The 18,191-nt window shown below is 35.3% G+C and overlaps 1 protein-coding gene across 1 annotated transcript in view; it reads right to left on the bottom strand.

Annotated features, from left to right (window-relative positions):
* LOC116903002 (cadherin-related family member 3-like) overlaps positions 1 to 15,058 on the bottom strand; it is a 96,236-nt gene extending 81,178 nt beyond the window's left edge. Inside the window, exons 1-4 of the mRNA XM_032905313.1 lie at positions 15,025 to 15,058; positions 13,916 to 14,083; positions 6,390 to 6,560; positions 1,324 to 1,418 (exon numbers count right to left, since the gene is read on the bottom strand). Coding sequence (XP_032761204.1) covers positions 1,324 to 1,418; positions 6,390 to 6,560; positions 13,916 to 14,083; positions 15,025 to 15,058 — 468 coding nt within the window. The remainder of the gene's footprint in view (positions 1 to 1,323; positions 1,419 to 6,389; positions 6,561 to 13,915; positions 14,084 to 15,024) is intronic.
* Between the last annotated feature and the right edge of the window lie 3,133 nt (positions 15,059 to 18,191).

Here is an 18,191-nt window from a genome sequence, read left to right as displayed (position 1 = left end):
AAAATGCATATAAAGGTTATTAATGTACAGTAATGGGACAAACATGTAGAAATTTCTTTAGTTTTTTTATAATTACCACCATTATGGCCTAGCTGGCATAAAATCATTGGCATATTGTCATTTGGATAAAAGAAAATGAACTTACTTGGTTACCATATTTCATATTTCATACTCTCTGTGTTACTGTTTAATGGAGTTTTGTATCACATTTTTATAAAAGTCTATTTCTGACTCTACAAATAATTTCATATATGAAAGGATATAGATACAGAATAAATTTATTGTCAGTTTAAATTCTAAAATATTCAAGAATGAAACATTTAAATTTTCAGATATTAATACAGCTGGAAATGTAGGTTTTACATTTGTACTGAAAGTTCTCCGGTGATTGGAGAGGATAAATTAGATAAATCTTTACTCAAAACCTTCTGACAAGAAAGCTGAAGTAGAAAATAATTTATTAGAGAAAGGACCAGTTGCTGTTGTGAATTCACTAATATGAATTCTATATCCCACTAATTTAGCCAATTCTCAAAGCACTGTATTTTGACACTATCACCCGCTGGTCCTTCTCATGTTCCTTCAAATAGGAAACTGGCAGTAACTCTTTTCAGCTGGACCATAGGTTATTTTTCTTCAATCTACTGAAAAGACATTATCTAATGGGAAAGCTCTCAGATTTCTTAACAATTTCATATAGGCTAGTCTACAATAATACAGTTTCGACTATTCCACAGAGAATCTTAGTATGTTGACTGATAACAACATATATACTAATGAGGATAAAGAAGAAATATCTTCTAGTTGAAAAAAATCAAGGGCAGGAGAGATTATGTCACTTTCCCAATGTCGTGCCACTAGCCTAAGGTAAATCCAGAACACCCCAAGTCGGCAGACAGCCCAAGCAGCAGTGGGTGCTACATTACTTCAGTCTGATAACTTCTGAATTGCAAGTATGAGATTTCAGTATATATTCAAGAGACATGTATGTGGAGTTTATGAGCCAGGAAACCTTGCAGAGTTGAAATGGCAGTACACTTTCTGAATAGAACTGTAGAAATTTTGCTGTTGTTGTTATTGTTGTTTGGTCAAATCTACAAAAGACTTTATAAGCATAAACCAACTGTGAGATAAAAAAAATCTCTTTAGGTTAGAAACTTATGAATTAGTTCTGCAAAGTATCAAAATACACACAGAGAGACACACATAGACATATACTCAGTTCTGAAAATACATTGTCTATTCTTATAAATTGCCTCAGAGACTATGCCCTGCGAGCCTGCTGTGAAAATATATGCGTCTCCCACAATAATGGCCACCTACGGTCAGCCTGTCACCATGGGCAGTGTCTTCATCTGCTGCGCTCACTTTATAAATGGGTTGAAAGAGTGGATGGTCCTCAGCAATTTCAAATGTAGCTGTGAAGCAAATCAAAAACGAAATGAAAAACCTTGCATTAAAACAATATATTAATTATGTTAATGTGAACGTTGGGTTATTGTGAGACAGGAATGGCAGTTTAGGACAGGGATCTGATTTTTTTTTTCTCTTTCCTCATCTGTAAAGCTTTTCTTTACTCTGTAGCATGGCTGGTAGCAACTACGGCTCGGTAGGAAAGAACATGACATGAGTAGAAACAAAATATTTCTACATCTCCTCGAGTCTTGCTTCTTACAGAAGTATGAATAGATAATAGTTAACCTCTGACGCGCATAAACCTTCAAACATCTCTTTACGACACTGAAAGAAAGGTTTTAAAAAATACATAAAACCTATTCAAAATATGTCATGGATGGACAGAGTGGGCTCAGGAAAAGACAGGTTAAATGAATTGTCTTGTGGATATCTGAGCACACTTGCACATGCGTTCCTGCATTCTGAGATTGGGGGTTGGTTCTGTATGCATCTGTGTGTTGTTGTTCCGTTAGCCCTCACTGAAACTTGATCTCAAGTTCAGTTGCAAGGCATTCTAAACTTTCCTGCTTCTTATCTAAGAAGTAGACTACATTGAAATTATAACAAAAATCAATATTACCAAACTGCCCAACTAAATTTAAATTTTTGTAATGTTTAAAGGAAAGCTCCAAAAGATTTTGATATAGTTCAGGGTTATGCTGATGCCTAAGAACATGTGTCCCATATTTTCTCCAGAAAAGAAAATGCAAGATGGATGAGGAGGAAAGAAAATAAACAGAATAAATACCAATATACAAAAACCCACCTGAGCATAGTTTGAAGACAGATTATTATTAAATGTCAAAGTAACTTATCATATGAAGATTAAAACTTTAATAAGCTTAGTAATCAATGTCTTAGGTTTTCATTTCACCATATTGCCATATGTCAAGCAAAAATTAAGCCAGAAAAACTGTAAGAGGAAAAAGTGCTAACACCAGGTCTAATTATGATACAAATTGTCATCAGAAAAAAAATATATTCAGAGTACAAAAACAGAAAATTCCTTTCAAACAATCACAAATGTACAATAGTGGAGAGAGGTACAGAAACAGTTAAAAACACACCCCAAAACTTTTTCTTAGTCAGATAAATAATAACAAAACTCCTTTTAGATAATAATTGAAATTTAAAATGAATGAATGAGGTAAAGTATGACTGGACATAAACAAACATCCAGAACTCAGCTTGAAATAAATCATTAGAATACCAGATTTAAGCATCTTTAGAATTTTCAATTTGGACAATTGTCAGATTTTGAGTCTTTATGAACTCAAGCTATTATCTACAAAAACAATTATTAAAGATAATGTTCTGGACCCTCAATGCTCTGACACAATTCTCTATTAGTGTACTCTTTATCTTTCTACATTATTTCGCTTTGCCTATTTCCTGTAAACCTTTAACCTCTTCTCATTTATCTTGAAATCCATAGAAAAGCTATCAAAATATCACCGAGTAAACAATCAGTCTATTAAGAGCTGAACTTCCCCCGAGTGTTCTGCATAATCACTTCTATCTGTGTATTCTGTACTTGTACAGTGAGGTGGAAGAATTTTTCTCTAAAGGGCAAACCTGCTTTCTGTGCCTGTGCCTCCCTTTGAGTTTGTTGTTCTGACTTTTCTCCTCCTTTCAGCATCTCTTTGACTACTGACTACTGTTCATTAGCATGTCAACACGTGCTTTTCTGTGAAACCCCACCTGAGCATGCATTGCTTAACCGTGACCCCAACTCTCCCATACCCATTATTGCCAGGGTTTCTAATATCTTTCCACCTCCTACTCAATCTTACAGCAAAAACAGTTTCCCAAAACTTATTTGTACATCAATGCTTGCTTGACAAATGAAGCAAACTTGGCATCCATGTTGTTGATTTCCTGTCAACGTTTTTACACATGATTCTTCTTTATTCATTTGACGATAAAAGTGTTTGCTCTGAGACTTCCAGCATCCATGAAAAATGCCTCCTTGGAAAATCAAAGATGGCAATCTCCTGAATAGCTGTTAAGTTCTTTGATAAGACAAAACAGATTTTCAAGTTGGGTCCAACAGTAAGTGAACAACCCACAGAGGTGACCCCACCTCTCTTAATCTTTTATTCTCAAAAACAGATTTATTATACTCTCACAGAAAAGGAGGGCATTTCAAAGTAAGAAGTGAGTCGTCATCAGACTTAAGAGTCACTAGAGGCTGAGATCCAGAAAGTATACAAGAACTTACAGATTAGGAGAGAGAATCTGGCAACTTGCTTCCTGACCACAAGAAGAAAGAAAAACAAAACAAGAAAAGATCTCAGTTATCCAAATCTACAGCAAATACCACCAAGAGTGGGTATACACGTTTCTTTTCCCTTTGAGGGATGCACAATAATTGTCAGGAAGTATATTTTTTATAGTAGTAAAAGCAATGAAAAGATTATTTTATATGGACATTATGGAATACATGTCTCATTTCCAAATGCAACCAACATTCCTAAGGAAGTAAATGCAATAATTGAGCACAATCTAAAAAAATCTAATCTTTCATATATAAAAATATTAATTTATCTTAATGATCATTTTGAAAATATTTAATAGAGCCCATTTAGTAAATTGAACACTTGGTTTTGCTTTGTAGATTTCAAACTTTAAAATTGTATATTTAAAAAATTATTTCACATTTCCAAAGGCAATTTATAGTTCAAATTCATATTCCAATCTTCAAAATTGAGGTATAATAAATCATATTTTTCATGGAAGGACACATTAATTGCAATGATAAACATGACTTTCAAGTAGGTACTCTCAGGTCATTAGAATGTTTTTAGAATGTAGAGTACAAAAATAATTTGAAGAGAGAAAATGTAAAATTTTAAGACACTTTTTAATTTGATAAACACAGAAAATAAATTAAAATGATAAACAAAGACATATAACTGTTTAGAAGAGATATGCACACATTGATAGATCTTTCACTAATTCCAGCTGGGCTTTTATCTGACCCATTTGTACTTTCCTTCATGTGAACTCAACCTTCCAGTCAAATGAATCCTCTCTGTTTGTTTATGAATTATGACAATGTCTTCTTTTAAAAAGTAATAAGCCAGACAAGAGTCTTGCAATCGCATCTAACGGAGCCACTGCCTTCTGTTCAATTTCATATTGAGAGGTCTAAAGAACTTCTTTTCTCAGACTCACTAATCAACCTGTAACACTCTGGCTTCTACACCTATGGCATGTTAAAATAGCTCCGAGACTCATTAGTTCTGCTTCTTTATATTGTATGTGGGGATTAGGTTAACCGTAGAATGCAATTTTTCTAAGCACGCACCTAGCATGCTCCTGGAACATTCTTTTCCCTTGTCATACATGGTATAATGCTCCCCTTTCTCTACCATCACTGAAAGTGTTCTTTCTTTTCTTGGCAGGCTAACGTTCTTCCCAACGTCATTAAATGTATTTCTTCAAGGTTTGGCCGTGTGCCTTTTCTAAGTCCCCACTGTAATTGAGTGATTTCATCCAAATACATGGTTTCAATTACAAAACCTTCATAACCCTATACAAGACCTCTGAGCTCAACTGCTAACTTAAATCTCTTCTTTGATATATTTAACAAGGGCATATCAAATATGATATGCTGCACTGGGGATGTCATTCAATGGAAGATTGCTTGCCTATCATGTTTAGAGGCCTCATTTATATTTTTTATCCAATCCAGGAACAAACAAATCTAATTCAAAATGAGATCACAAGTATCTTTAAATGTGTGTTCCTCAGTTTCACTTCTCTGTTTGAGGATTTGTACCATAGTTTTACCAATGAGAAACCTGGGGGCTTTCCTTTTTTTTTTTTTATTTAGTTTATCATCAGGTTGATTTAACATTTAAGATTATCATGATTATTTCCATTTATTTTTACCACATTCCTAGGTCAAAATGTACTGTACCTTCCTGGATTGCTGCAACAAACTGTTGGCTAGTCTTCCTCTGTTCATGCTATATATTTTTAAACTCAGTCATATGAGTTACATCTTAAATTCTGTCAGCATGTCTATGGTCTATGAACTAAAAGTAATTTCTATAAGATGAAATCATTTAAAAATACAAAGATATTTTTTGACACAAAATAGCTTCAGGAAGCTGAAATTTCAGTGTTCACAAATAACTTTCCCATAGCCGCTTGCTCTCAATAAGTCATTGTTTATTTCTGCAATAGGAGCAGAGTTAATTGGTCATAGACCCATCAGTTCAAACTCTGAGCCCCAAACTTCCAATCTGCAATAGCTTACTGTTATTTGCCACACACCCTTCTCATAATCAGAAAATAAGAGGCATAGTGACTGACACAACTTTAAGAAATGTGAACTGATCTGTCACTGAATTTCTTGGTGAAAAAATAGTATTTATTAGACAATACCTCTATAGTTAAAAGAATCTAATGCATGTCAGAGAATACAGAGAGGGCACTGATCACAATAACTTTATTGGAAAATAATTGTCAGTGAAAGTGGAATACTTTAGGTGAAACATTTTATGATGACATATCCTTGGCATGAAGACAAATAAAATAAGAATATAATCAAATTAAAATTCCAAAACACTTACTTATTAACCAAGAAAGAAGATACACTTACTAATACATTAATTTATCCCTCTTGCCTTCCTGTGTTAATTCTTTTTTAACTGCCCTTAAGAAATATTTTCTAAATCTTAATATTTGCCTTTTAAGCTCACAAGTATAAGTGAAAATTCTACCTAGTAAATGTATTTTCAATGTATTTTAGTGAGCATTTGCATGTTTCCTTATACATATGTATGTTTGCATATTTCTATTTACATACATTGTCCAATAAAATGTTGCTGAATATTAATATATTCATATTAAATAGCATATTTCCTCTCATTGAATATATATTTTTATTGAAACTAAATAATAGGAAAAAATAAGCATCATACCTGAGCCTGAAGAAAAAAGTGGGTCAATATTACAGTCTGGAGGTTCCGGGACATCATTTATATAAATGGTCAAAACGTGTCTCATGTCTCCTCCAGTATCCACTATAAGTAGAAACCTGGTTGGATCTGTTTCATAATTAAAGATTTTTGTAGATGTGATGACGCCAGAATCTAATAAAGATACAATTAAAATTATAAATACTGTCTACTAATTTAGCTAGTAGTCTACCTATCTATAAAGATTTATTTATTTATTTAATTTATGTAGATGAATCCACTGTAGCTCTCTTCAGACACACTGGAAGAGGGTATCAAATCACATTGTAGATGGTGGTGAGTCACCATGTGGTTGCTGGAAATTGAACTCAGGAGCTTGAAAAGGGCAGTCAGTGCTCTTAACCGCTAAGCCATCTCTCCAGCCTGTACCTATCTATAAATATAAACTTGAATATCTACAAATGCATTAGAATTATAGATAATAACTGTCATATAAATGAGTTAAATTGACATTGACATTATTTACCAAAGCTGTACAAAGAATAGTCATTCTATGAATCTTTCATGAATGGTTGAAAAGAAAATAGGTATGAATATAGGTTCCTTGCAAAGAAAGAAATATAAATGATTCAGATATTGTCTAATAAACTCCCTTTTCCTAAACCATTTTTATTAAAAATTATTTCTGAGATCACAGAGGCTGAAATCATAATGACTGCGCTGACTATATTTACTTGCTAGGAACAAAGAAAATTAAGTTATTTATATACATCATGCATGGTCTTTATATGTGTTAGAATGTGGATGTAGGGTTGTGATCTGTACATGTAAGTTGGGATATGGACAAGTTACAGTAAATTGATGTTGATGTCTTCTTCAATCACTTATCACCTTGCATTGGAGCAGGATATCTGTTTATTTGAGTGCATTGTTTGGCTACACTACTTAGCCAGCAAGCATGGTGAATCTCTATGTCCTGTTCCCACTAGCATTGGATGAGAGATAATCGTTGCCACGCCCAACTTTTCATGAGTGCTAAGGATCTGGTCTCAAAATATTTATGCCATATTTATGTGTCAAATATTTTATCGACAGAGCCATCGCTCCAGCCACTCAGGTCTGGGTTTGCAGAATTTTTGAACTGAATCTAAGATAAAAATAATTATTATCAAGAAGTCTATGTTATGGAAGGAGATAAATTGCTTCTGATAGCTTAGTCTAATTCTCAGCATTAAAATAATCAGTTAAGTTAAGGCAAGAAGAGATAGTATAGAAAAAATAAAAGAAATAAAGACAGTTTAAATAATATTTATTGTTAAGCATATCAATATTATTAAGACTGAATATTTTAAGAAATTAAAACATGTTTTAACAAATAAGCTGCTTTAAAGTACATATAATATTGCCTTTAAAAGAAACATATTCACAGGAGGCAGAGGGAGGGAGGGATCTGGGTAGGAAAGGGGAAGGAGGGAGTAGAAAAATGGGGAACAGAATCAGGTACCGGGGACAGGAACAGGAGAGAAGTCCAGAGAATGAATGAAAATAAGCAGCCTTTTGGGGGGAAGAGTAGGGATCCTCTACAAAGTACCAGAGAAACAAGCGGTGAGAGACTCTCAGGACTCAGTGTGGGTAGCCTTAGCCAAAATGCCAAACACCGGGGAGAGGAAATTCATAGTCCACCTATATGGATCGTGCTTCAAGTGGAGGTACTGGGTTACTAACCCACAGTCAAAATATCTGAAGCAGAATCATTCCTGTGTAAAAGAACTGCAGGGACAAAAATGGAGAAGAGACTGAAGGAAAGGTAGTCCAATGACCAGCCCAACTTAAGATTCATCTCATAGCAGAGGCAATGGTTGTGGAGGGCATCAAGGCTTGACACTATAACTGATGCTATGATGTGCTTACAGATAGGAGCCTGGCATGGCTGTCCTCTGAGAGGCCCTATCAGCAGCTGATTGAGACAGACACAGATATTTACATCCAAAGATTGGACTGAAGTTGGGGGATCCTATGGTTGAATTAGGGGAAAGATTGAAGAAGCTGAAGAAGAGAATGATCCCATAAGAATGCCAGCAGTCTCAACAAACTCAGACCCCAGGGAGCTCCCAGAGACTAAGGTAGCAACCAGGGGCCAATCCAAGGTCCCTGACACATATATAGCAGAAGTCTGCCTAGTCAGGCCTCAGTGGGAGAAGATGAGTTTAATTCTCAAGAGACTTGAGGCCCCATGAAAGGGGGAGCCCTAGGGGATGACACACTCTAGGAAGCAATGGGGAGAGGAATTGGATGAGGAACTGTGGAGTCCAAGAGGGGAGAGGTAATGCCTGGAATGTGAATATATAAAATAGTTTTAAAAATATATTGAATAGGTAGGAAAAATTATTATAAATTCTGAGAAATTCTGTATGATGAACAGATAATATCTTTTACTATTTTTAAAACAAATACACTTGGTTTATGAATGTAAAAAGGACAAATAATATGCTTTTGATTTCTTGTAAGTTCTTCCAGAATTCCTTTCGATTTCATGTAATGCTAATTGCCAGAGAAACTCAAGTTATAGCAAAAGGCAAACATAACCCTACCAGAACTTCACTCAAATCAAAATGGGGCTTATCTATTTTTCCTAAATATTCAAGAACTGATTTTAAAATGTGGTACCAGGTCAAGCCTTAAGAAAACACAAATTGGATCAATGGAAGGGTTGGTTTATTATTGTGTCTCCTAATTGGTCTCATCTTGTTAGGCTAAGTGAAGTAAACTTGACTGAATGACTCTATGGTTCTTTCCCAACTCCCTAAAGATTTTGGTGTTAAGGATATAATGCAAGATTAGTTGTATCCCTGTAGATAAAATCTGGTTGCATCTGGATTTTAAAGGCCCAACTACTAAAATTAGCTCATATACTGATACCAATGTAACCCATGATGTTTGTTGATGTCACACCACCATAATGTGACTACTCCCAAAGAGAAAGCAGGGATTTTTATTAATTTAAGGCCAACTCAGGATACTTAGAGAAAATCTCTTTGCTAAAAGAAATAAAGGAATGGAAGAGAAGGAAAGGAATGGAAGAAGGGAAATTAGAAGATTACAGAGAATTTTTATATGAAGTTTAGATCAAGCTGCATTCTTAAATGGTGTTTTTATTTATTTATGAACTGACAAATCAAAGTTGTGAAGGGATTGTTCAGGAGAAGAATGGAGACAGATGTCATGACATGTGCCATGGTCAAGAAAAAGAAGGCTATGCATAGGAGACTCTAACTAATGTATAAAATATGCAACTGATACCATTACCGTTACCGATACCGTTACCATTGAAAACATAAGTATTAAAAGGAACCACAATTTAAAGGGACTCGTGAATTGGTTTAAGGAGTTTTTCTTTTATCTTGGGAAAATAGAAACATATCATATAATTATGTGACTCAAAATAAATATGTATCAAGTTGTTGTAGTGAGTGAACATTTTTGTCTTTAATGAAAGGTCTGTCAATAAAAAGAAAATAGTGAAAAAAACCTGGAAGCAAGAAAGCTGTTTTGAAGACTGGTACAAAACAAATTAGATATGATGGAAAAACGGCTTGAGACAGTCGTTTTAAAGATGAAGATTATGTACCAAAGTATTAGAATCCCAACAATTTGAGATGGATTCAACCAGACAGAAGCTGTGCGAAAAGTCTGCAATCCACATTTGTCACACATTTTCTAAAGGGCACACAGTAGCAAGTCTAATATGTATCATGTGTGTGTGATGTTCTGCAAAGTAGTCAAGGATGCAAGTCCTGGGGTACTTGAAGGTTGTATGTTCTTGTACAGGACTGCTTTGTCTTCTGAGAGTAATAAATTACATATAGGACTCCCACAAAGGTTAAAGGAGAAGCTTTAGGAAAAGCTAATCAAGACCTTAAATAAATAACTAAATTTAAGGTGTTTCTGAGTATCTCTTTGCAGTAGATATATTATCACTCATAATGTCTGGGCTTCGGGTGTGTATTTTGTGATCATTTAGTCACTGTAATAATAGGATAGTTAGGTGAGGTTTTAGTTGAGACCTGCATGAAAGGTCTAATAAGTAGGTAGAAACCAATAAAGCCTTGAATGACACAGTGTCTATAATAAGCAAGAGAAATGCTAGGGTTGGAAGGAAGACAAGGTGGAGGAAAGGTGTGGTTAGGGGAACTCAGAAGACTACAGTGTCATAGAAATCAAAGATGAATGAGGTAGCTCGAGCAACAGCTCAGTGGTTAAGAGTACTGGCTGTTCATGCAGAAGACCGTAGTTCTAGTTCCAGCATGAAGGTGGTAGCTAAGAACCATGTGTAACTCCAGTTGCAGAGGATCCAACGCCTTCTTCTGGATTATAGAAGCCTTGTATACATATGGTTCACAGTCACATAAAATAAACATAAATCCAACTTTAAAAAAGATGAGTATGCTTCACAAATAACTTTTACAGAAAACAATAAATATAAAATTATACAAGGCGAGGACCTAACTCTAGTCTTGCATAAAGCATTAAAGTAGAGTGCTATGTTTTGTCTGAGTCATGCTTCATACTGAAGTTTACTCCAGAATATATTACAGAGATCAGAGTTTGAAACACTGCTGAAGAGAATTCTTTACAGACTGAACAATTTAATGAAAAGTAAGATGCCTTGTGGAGACATGTGAGTTTTATTAAGATAAGAATGACTTAAATGATTACAGAAATGATTAGTAATTCTTTTTAAAGGACCTGAGATTGAGATCCTGAAACTAAGAAGAAAAGAAAAGGGACTGGGAGTTTACACAATAGCTAAAGAACTTGTTGTTCAGGCTCAGGGATCAGGGTTCAGATTCCCAAAACCCGCATGATATCTAGACAGACATAACCCACCTATATCCCTAGTCTTGGAAGAAAAATACAATGGATTTCTGCAGAAACTGGTAAGCTAGATTAATGAAATTCGTTAGTTCAGAGTTCAAGTGAAGGACACTGCCTTGATACTCAAGTCAAAAGCAATGAAAGAAGATATTCAATGTCAACCCTCGACCTTTCGACATATGTGAATAAGCATCTGTACAAATATATACAGCCACAAACATATAAACACACATATATGTGCACGTGGTACACGCATAACAAAAAATGAATACAGGAAAAAAATTGTTTTGAGTGTAGATAAATTCTGGCTACAGCCATAGGGATGTGGAAGGGCAACTTATTTTAATGTTATCAAGATTTGAGAACAAGGTTTTATACTGGCTCACAAAAGAGATTCTGCATTTGTGACACTGGATAGGAGACAGTGTGAAGATCAGACAAACAGAAGAAAGTCTATGGCAAAACATGAAGTGGAAAGAAATAGTATGAATGACATAATTCTGTCCCCAGGGAAATGACTACTATGGTGTGGGAAGGAGCTGAAAATAAGCCGGGAAAATTCCAAAGAGTACCAAAGCCACACTCCGGAATCACTTTTAAAGACTGAGAAGTATGCTGACTTCCCACTTCCTGACACAGAGATATGAGCTGCATGGGAGTGTGAGTAATATCAGCAGGAGACATGGTTCTCTCTGAAGATGAAAATTTTTGGTGAAAGCCAAGAGGTAGAAAAATGTCACAAGATCAGTGGGAAAAGAGAGGATTCTTTTTTAAAAAATAGATTTTTTTTCATAAGTGGAGTAAACTGAGGGCAGAAAGAAGGATTTGAGTAAACAAAATTCCTTTGACTAGCTTAGTGAAGACGCTGAGTGGGAGGGTGATAAGCAAGAGAAAAGGATTAACACTTGCTTTCACCTTAGGTAACACCAAAGACCAGGGTAGATGAGAGATTAGGTGTGGATCTGTTTTTCATAAGTAGATGCAGATATATTCATATTATTAAAAAGTGGTAAACAAGGAATATGGAAAGCTTCATGGGGGTTCATCAGGGATTCAAACAAGAGTTACACTGTCACTCTAGCAGTGGTCATATAGGGAAAATGTATGACTCGCATCCAAATAGCAGGCAGTTGAACACTCTTAGGAGAGGGTCTTGCTGCAATCTGACTAGGAAAAATCAAAAGTCATGTGTCAAGGAAAATAGTTCAATAGACAAAGAGCTTCCTGCATGAGGATCTCTATTCTGGCCCACAAAAAATATGGATATAGTCACATATATTGGGATACCAGAACAAGATCAGCAGAGACAGGAGGATTTCAGATCTTTCTAGTTAGACAACCTAGCCAAATTGGTGGGATCCAGAGTTAATGAGAGAACCTATCTTACAAAGTAAGATGGAGAACAAGCTAAAAAGACCTGCTATGGGGTTGGGGATTTAGCTCAGTGGTAGAGCGCTTGCCTAGCAAGTGCAAAGCCCTGGGTTCGGTCCCCAGCTCCGAAAAAAAAGAAAAAAGAAAAAAAAAAAGACCTGCTATGTCAAACTCTGACCCACACATGCACTTTTACAAAAACCAAAAACAAATAGTAAAGAAATAAATCAGAGACCCTAGAGCCACAGAAAAATTGTTATTATCAAACTGTAGTCAAGAATACATTATTCCAAATTTGAGGTTTAATGCAGAGTCTCGGAGATTGAATGAAAGAGGAAGCCACTGATGAGCAGAAGTTGGAAAGGACTTCTGTGAAACGGGACTGTTTATAGACTGTGGAGCTCGCTCCACTGTTGGTAGAACTTTCTAAAGAAGACACATAGCTCGCGACTGAGACACAAAGATATTTCCATTTTTAAAACTCATTTTCTTGCATTTATAAGCATCATACCAGGCAATATTTTGATATTTCTTGAGTAGAATACACAAATAAATGTGTACATGCATTTTAACAGAAATATGGGTAATAGCTGTGTTAGGACACAACTCAGTTTATAGCTAACACTTAGCTAATTTCATATAAAATTATAAAACTCATGTTTTGAACAGAAAAAGCATCATGGATAAAAAAAAAAAGCTATCAACAACCTTCCCAAGTTATCACCTGTGTTTTGAGGAGTTTCTTGGACCACAGGCTAATTGTGGGAAGAACTGAATTCTGCTTACATTTTCAGTGTTTCTACTAAGAACATCTTTCTCTTCTTACCAAACTATTGAGTTCTTAGTCTGCAAACTACCTGGGATCTGGGTGCTGCCGTGCGAAACAATGTGTGTTGCTTACCTTAACTGATGCTTCAGTGATCTTCTCAGGGAGACAGTTTAAATTTATTGATCAAAATATTTTCAAATTGTTTTCCTTAAAATTCGTTCAAAATGCATATCCCAAATCATTTTTTATTCAAGGGGCACGTTCTGCTTTGAAAAGGAAGAAGCAACTCTCAAGCTGATTAATGGACAAAACTTAATTTTCTTAGGGCAGTGTCAGGCTTACTCTGAGTGAGGAGCAAGACAAGAGGGGAGAGCTTTGGAATTGTAAGTTTCTGAAGCAAAGTTTGAGCAAACATTCTAATGCACAACTGGAGTATAACTAAATAATTGTCTTAAGAGTCTTACTTTAACAGTTAGAAAATAAATAAAAAATGTAAATGGTAAAATTAATTTACTTGCATCGATGACAAAATACTTCGTTTTATTCAAAAAGCGGTAGGCGTTTGGTCTCCCAGCCACATCTTTGTCATAAGCTCGGCTTAGTTCTGTTCCAGGAAGCTGATTCTCAGGCAAATTAACAGGGTTGATTAACATCTGAATTTCTGCTCCGATATAGGAAAACGCTAAATTGTCAACACATAAAGACTTAAGTAAGACCAAGAAGAGGATGAAGAGAAATCATTTGCCCCATGGTCACTCTGGGTTTGTGCTCATTAGTGAAGACAGTTGGAGAAAACACCTCATGTGAAACAAAACTACCATTGGATTTCCCCTTAGTGAGATTTTGATACACATTTTCTGTTGAGCCCTACATAATAAATTTTAGCTGATGAACAAACCGAGATCCAATTCTTATTCTACCTCTAAAATATTTCTTCATTCTGTCTGGCTACTGAACTATTTATTACCAAGCACAATCGCTATCTTATCCAGAGAAAATTTCACTAATTGCTTCCTTCTTATTGATCATTCAGTCTAGGAATTGTCCATTCAATTAAACATTTTTATTGCATTTTTACTTGAAACACCACTTCAAAATATCAGCATAATGTCTTTTCTGGTTTTATCTACTTAACTAGTTTCATTGTTTTTCATGCGAATGAAAAAAGACTCTATGTTGTTCTAGATATGACTCATTATAGCTTCCTAACTCCACACCTCCACAGCAAAGAGTAGAAATAAAATATTGTTAGACTCACTCGTAGACTGTGAAATACAACTCAAGAGATAGTATGTGAGCATACGCAGTGTCCATAGACACAGCACAGTGTGAAAATGAGTCATAAGCTTAAGAAATGCATTATACAACCCTGTTATAGAGTAGAAAAGACGTTAAAAGCAAATAACACTATGAATTAAACCTGGAAAATACCAAGATGAGTACTGGATGAAAAAACCCAAGGCCATAGTAAGTGTTTCTCTTTACTCACACGCACAGGCATGCACATAAGAGGAAGCAGAAAGCTGAGAGATATTAACTGAAACTAAAAGGATCCCAACACAGATCCAATTCTTCAATACCCAGACTCTTCTAAAAGCAAACAATCAGCAAACTTAAACTCACCTGTGCATATTAACAAAATCTTGAAGTTATTCATATTCAGGCTGGCTTCTCCAATGCCCACACCAAGGCCACGAACAAATGCACAACGTTGGCTATTTATACAAATTCTGTCGTCATACACGTTAAGCCAGCAGGTCAATAAGCTGTTACTCAACGACGATGATGGTAGGTTTACTCTGTTTAGCTGCGTGATTAGGTGCACAGATCCAGTTTCGGCTCCTGTGTTTGTTCCCTCACGAATCTGGTGAGATTATCAGCAAACCGTCATGTGCCACCATTTAATTTACACCTTTCCAGCTGGTGGCTAGTTTACTGTGGAGAGTTTTGGGCCAGAAGCCAAGTGTTCTCTTCTTAATCCCTCCCGATCTAAAGACACAGTGTACACTTGGAAACCCTGCCTGAAACTTGCAGCTGGCGAGCACTTGAGTGCCACTGGTATACAATCACCTCTGTACCTACGGTTGCTGAGTAGTTACAAGAAGGAACAAAACCCACTCTTGGGTCTCTCATAACCTAGCAAACATAAAGAATGGATAAAAGTAACTATAACTCCCAAAGCGGAAGTAAGGGTGAATAAAAGTGCGTAAATTTTAGGTAAAAAAGAATCACTTCTAAGGAGAGAAAATCCTCAGAGAGAGAGCATCATGTGAAAACCTTTACAGGAACCAAGTTTTCTGACAGTCATCTCATTATCAAAGGATTTGCTTTCTCTTCTCAATATTTATATGCTTATGTATTTATAACTTATTCATATGCAATTTGGCACCATTTAGAATTATTCATAAGAACTTGAATAAATTTAAAAGAATGATATAATTATTTAAGCATTATATTACATTGTTATACATTTATGTTCACAAATACATTGAAAATGATGTAAATATACCACACTAAAAGATTTTCTGACTCTCAACTATTTAAAATGATTTATTTTCTAATGTGAACTATTATTCTTTGTATTATTAATGAGATGAAGCGTGAAGTAAATAAAAAGCAAATTGTATTTATTACTCATTCCAATTTTGCCCATTAATTGTACATAAAGTATTTTACTTACTAAACATTTTATAAGATGCATATATTATGTCATATACAATGTAAAAATTATGATTCATTATACACCTTAAAATACTTATGTTGAAAAATCAACAAGCATTCAAATTAAAAGTAAGATTTTCATACTGAATATAATATTTATTTTATCAATTATTAAATTGTTATTTAATTGACATTTAAATAATTGACTTGGATTATATGAATATTCAACTTTCCACTCCCTACTCTGACTTGCCTCAAACACATCCTGAATATTTCCTTTCTTTCATGCCCCACCCCTCTCTCTTCTTTCTTACCTCACTGAGAACAATTAATGCTGCCTGTTGGAATGTTGCCTGCACGTGACCTTGTGCAGCATTTCATAGTACTCTTCCTTAGCATCTAATTCTTAACATTATTTTCACCCGTTCTTCCATGATTTTCCCTAAGCTTTGTAATGGGTAAAAATATATACAATTCATTAGGACAGAATACACAATAGTCGCTTATTCCCTGCATATAAGTGTTATTTTAACTGTTTGATATTTTTATATATTCATATGTGAGGCCAAACTTTATAGAATGGCACTAGAGAGATGGCTTAGTGGTTAAAAAAGGAAAAGAAAAGAATTCTGCCGGTGTAATAATAAATACCAAAGCTTGCACATGGCAGGTAAGAAGTCTGCACACTGATAACTTCAACTCCAAACAGAACACAGGCACGGTGAGCTCTGAAGGTTTGAGGTTTCAAGCCTAGCCTATAAAATGAGGGCCCTGAATTCAGGCAGAGACTTTACTGTAAAAATAGGCAAGCAGTCATAAAAGAGGCCATGTAATGGTTTCTTCTGGACTCCACTGGCAAGCACAGATATTCTTACATGTGCTTTGTGTACCCTCACATGGATAAAAAATCGGATTGTGTATATACTTGGAAGTTTTACACTTGGAAAGTATGTCAAACATGTCTCAGAAATATAGGCACAATGGAAGAAGTATAAAACAGCATAAGATGTAAAAGAGTGATAAGGTTTAAAAATCACTGAAATGTTTCATTCAAAAGTTCCGCTTCTTAGAATGTTATGAGAGCTTGACTAGAATTCAAATTTGCCATAATGGACAAGGGCAGGTAAATTCAAGCCCTACCCACTAACAGGGAAACATCTGCAATTCATGCCAGCTGGAAAAAGGAAAATCCATTTTCTCCAATGGAGCATCACTGGGTATATCAGTGCCACTTGGGGAGAGACCCAGTGGCCAGGAGTACTTGGCCAACACAAAACAGAGTCCATGGTCTTTCATTACGTTTTGCTTTTGTACCTTTTCACTTGTTTTTGTTTCTCTCAACCATTTTTTTTAATTATATGCATTTTGATTTCTTAGGGAAGAAAAAGAGGGAGCATGGACTTGGGTAGATAGTGAGGTGGAGAACACCTGGGAAGATTCGGGTAGAATGAAGAATATGACCAAAATACATTGAATGTAAAACATTTATTTCAAATATGTAAAATGGAATGATAACATATACTTTTCCCGATATACCTTTTTATCACATGACCTTCTCTATAAAAGTAGCTACTTTCCTATTCCTCTTTAAATGGCTCATTTATCTTTAAAGGACTGATACAGTATACCTTCTTAAAATCTGATATAAGGTATTATTTATTATAGAAAATAATAAAATATTATGATTTAATTTCCCATTTAGGATATTGTTTAACAATAGAGATTCAACACCATATGGCCATTGAAGAATTAGCTATTTCTTTTCATCTTTTTCCTTTTGCTCTTGATGTTTTGCTTATGTATATATTTCTGCCATGCTTGGCACAAATTCTAAGCATGTCACTAATTTTCTCTGAGCTTTTACTCACTTCCATTGCTTCAGCACTGGATGGTACTGAGTTCAGGTTTGCTGGGTGTCTCCTGTAGGTGTATTATCATTGTTTCAGGACTAAAGGGCAATCTAAGTTCATGTTTCTCTCATCTGCACTATTGGTGCTCAGTTCTAAAAGAATCATAAAAGTATGTAGAGGGGCTATTCTGTTCTCACAAGCCTCTACTGGGGGATAGAGTAACCTAGACACAGTAGTCATTTACCAGGCATGCTATAACTTTCTCCCTGCCTTTGGGCA

The sequence above is a fragment of the Rattus rattus genome, chromosome 6 (assembly GCF_011064425.1).
Source record: "Rattus rattus isolate New Zealand chromosome 6, Rrattus_CSIRO_v1, whole genome shotgun sequence".
NCBI lineage: Eukaryota > Metazoa > Chordata > Mammalia > Rodentia > Muridae > Rattus > Rattus rattus.
The sequence above is the reverse complement of the archived record's forward strand: the minus strand, read 5'-3'. Positions and strand labels throughout refer to the sequence as shown.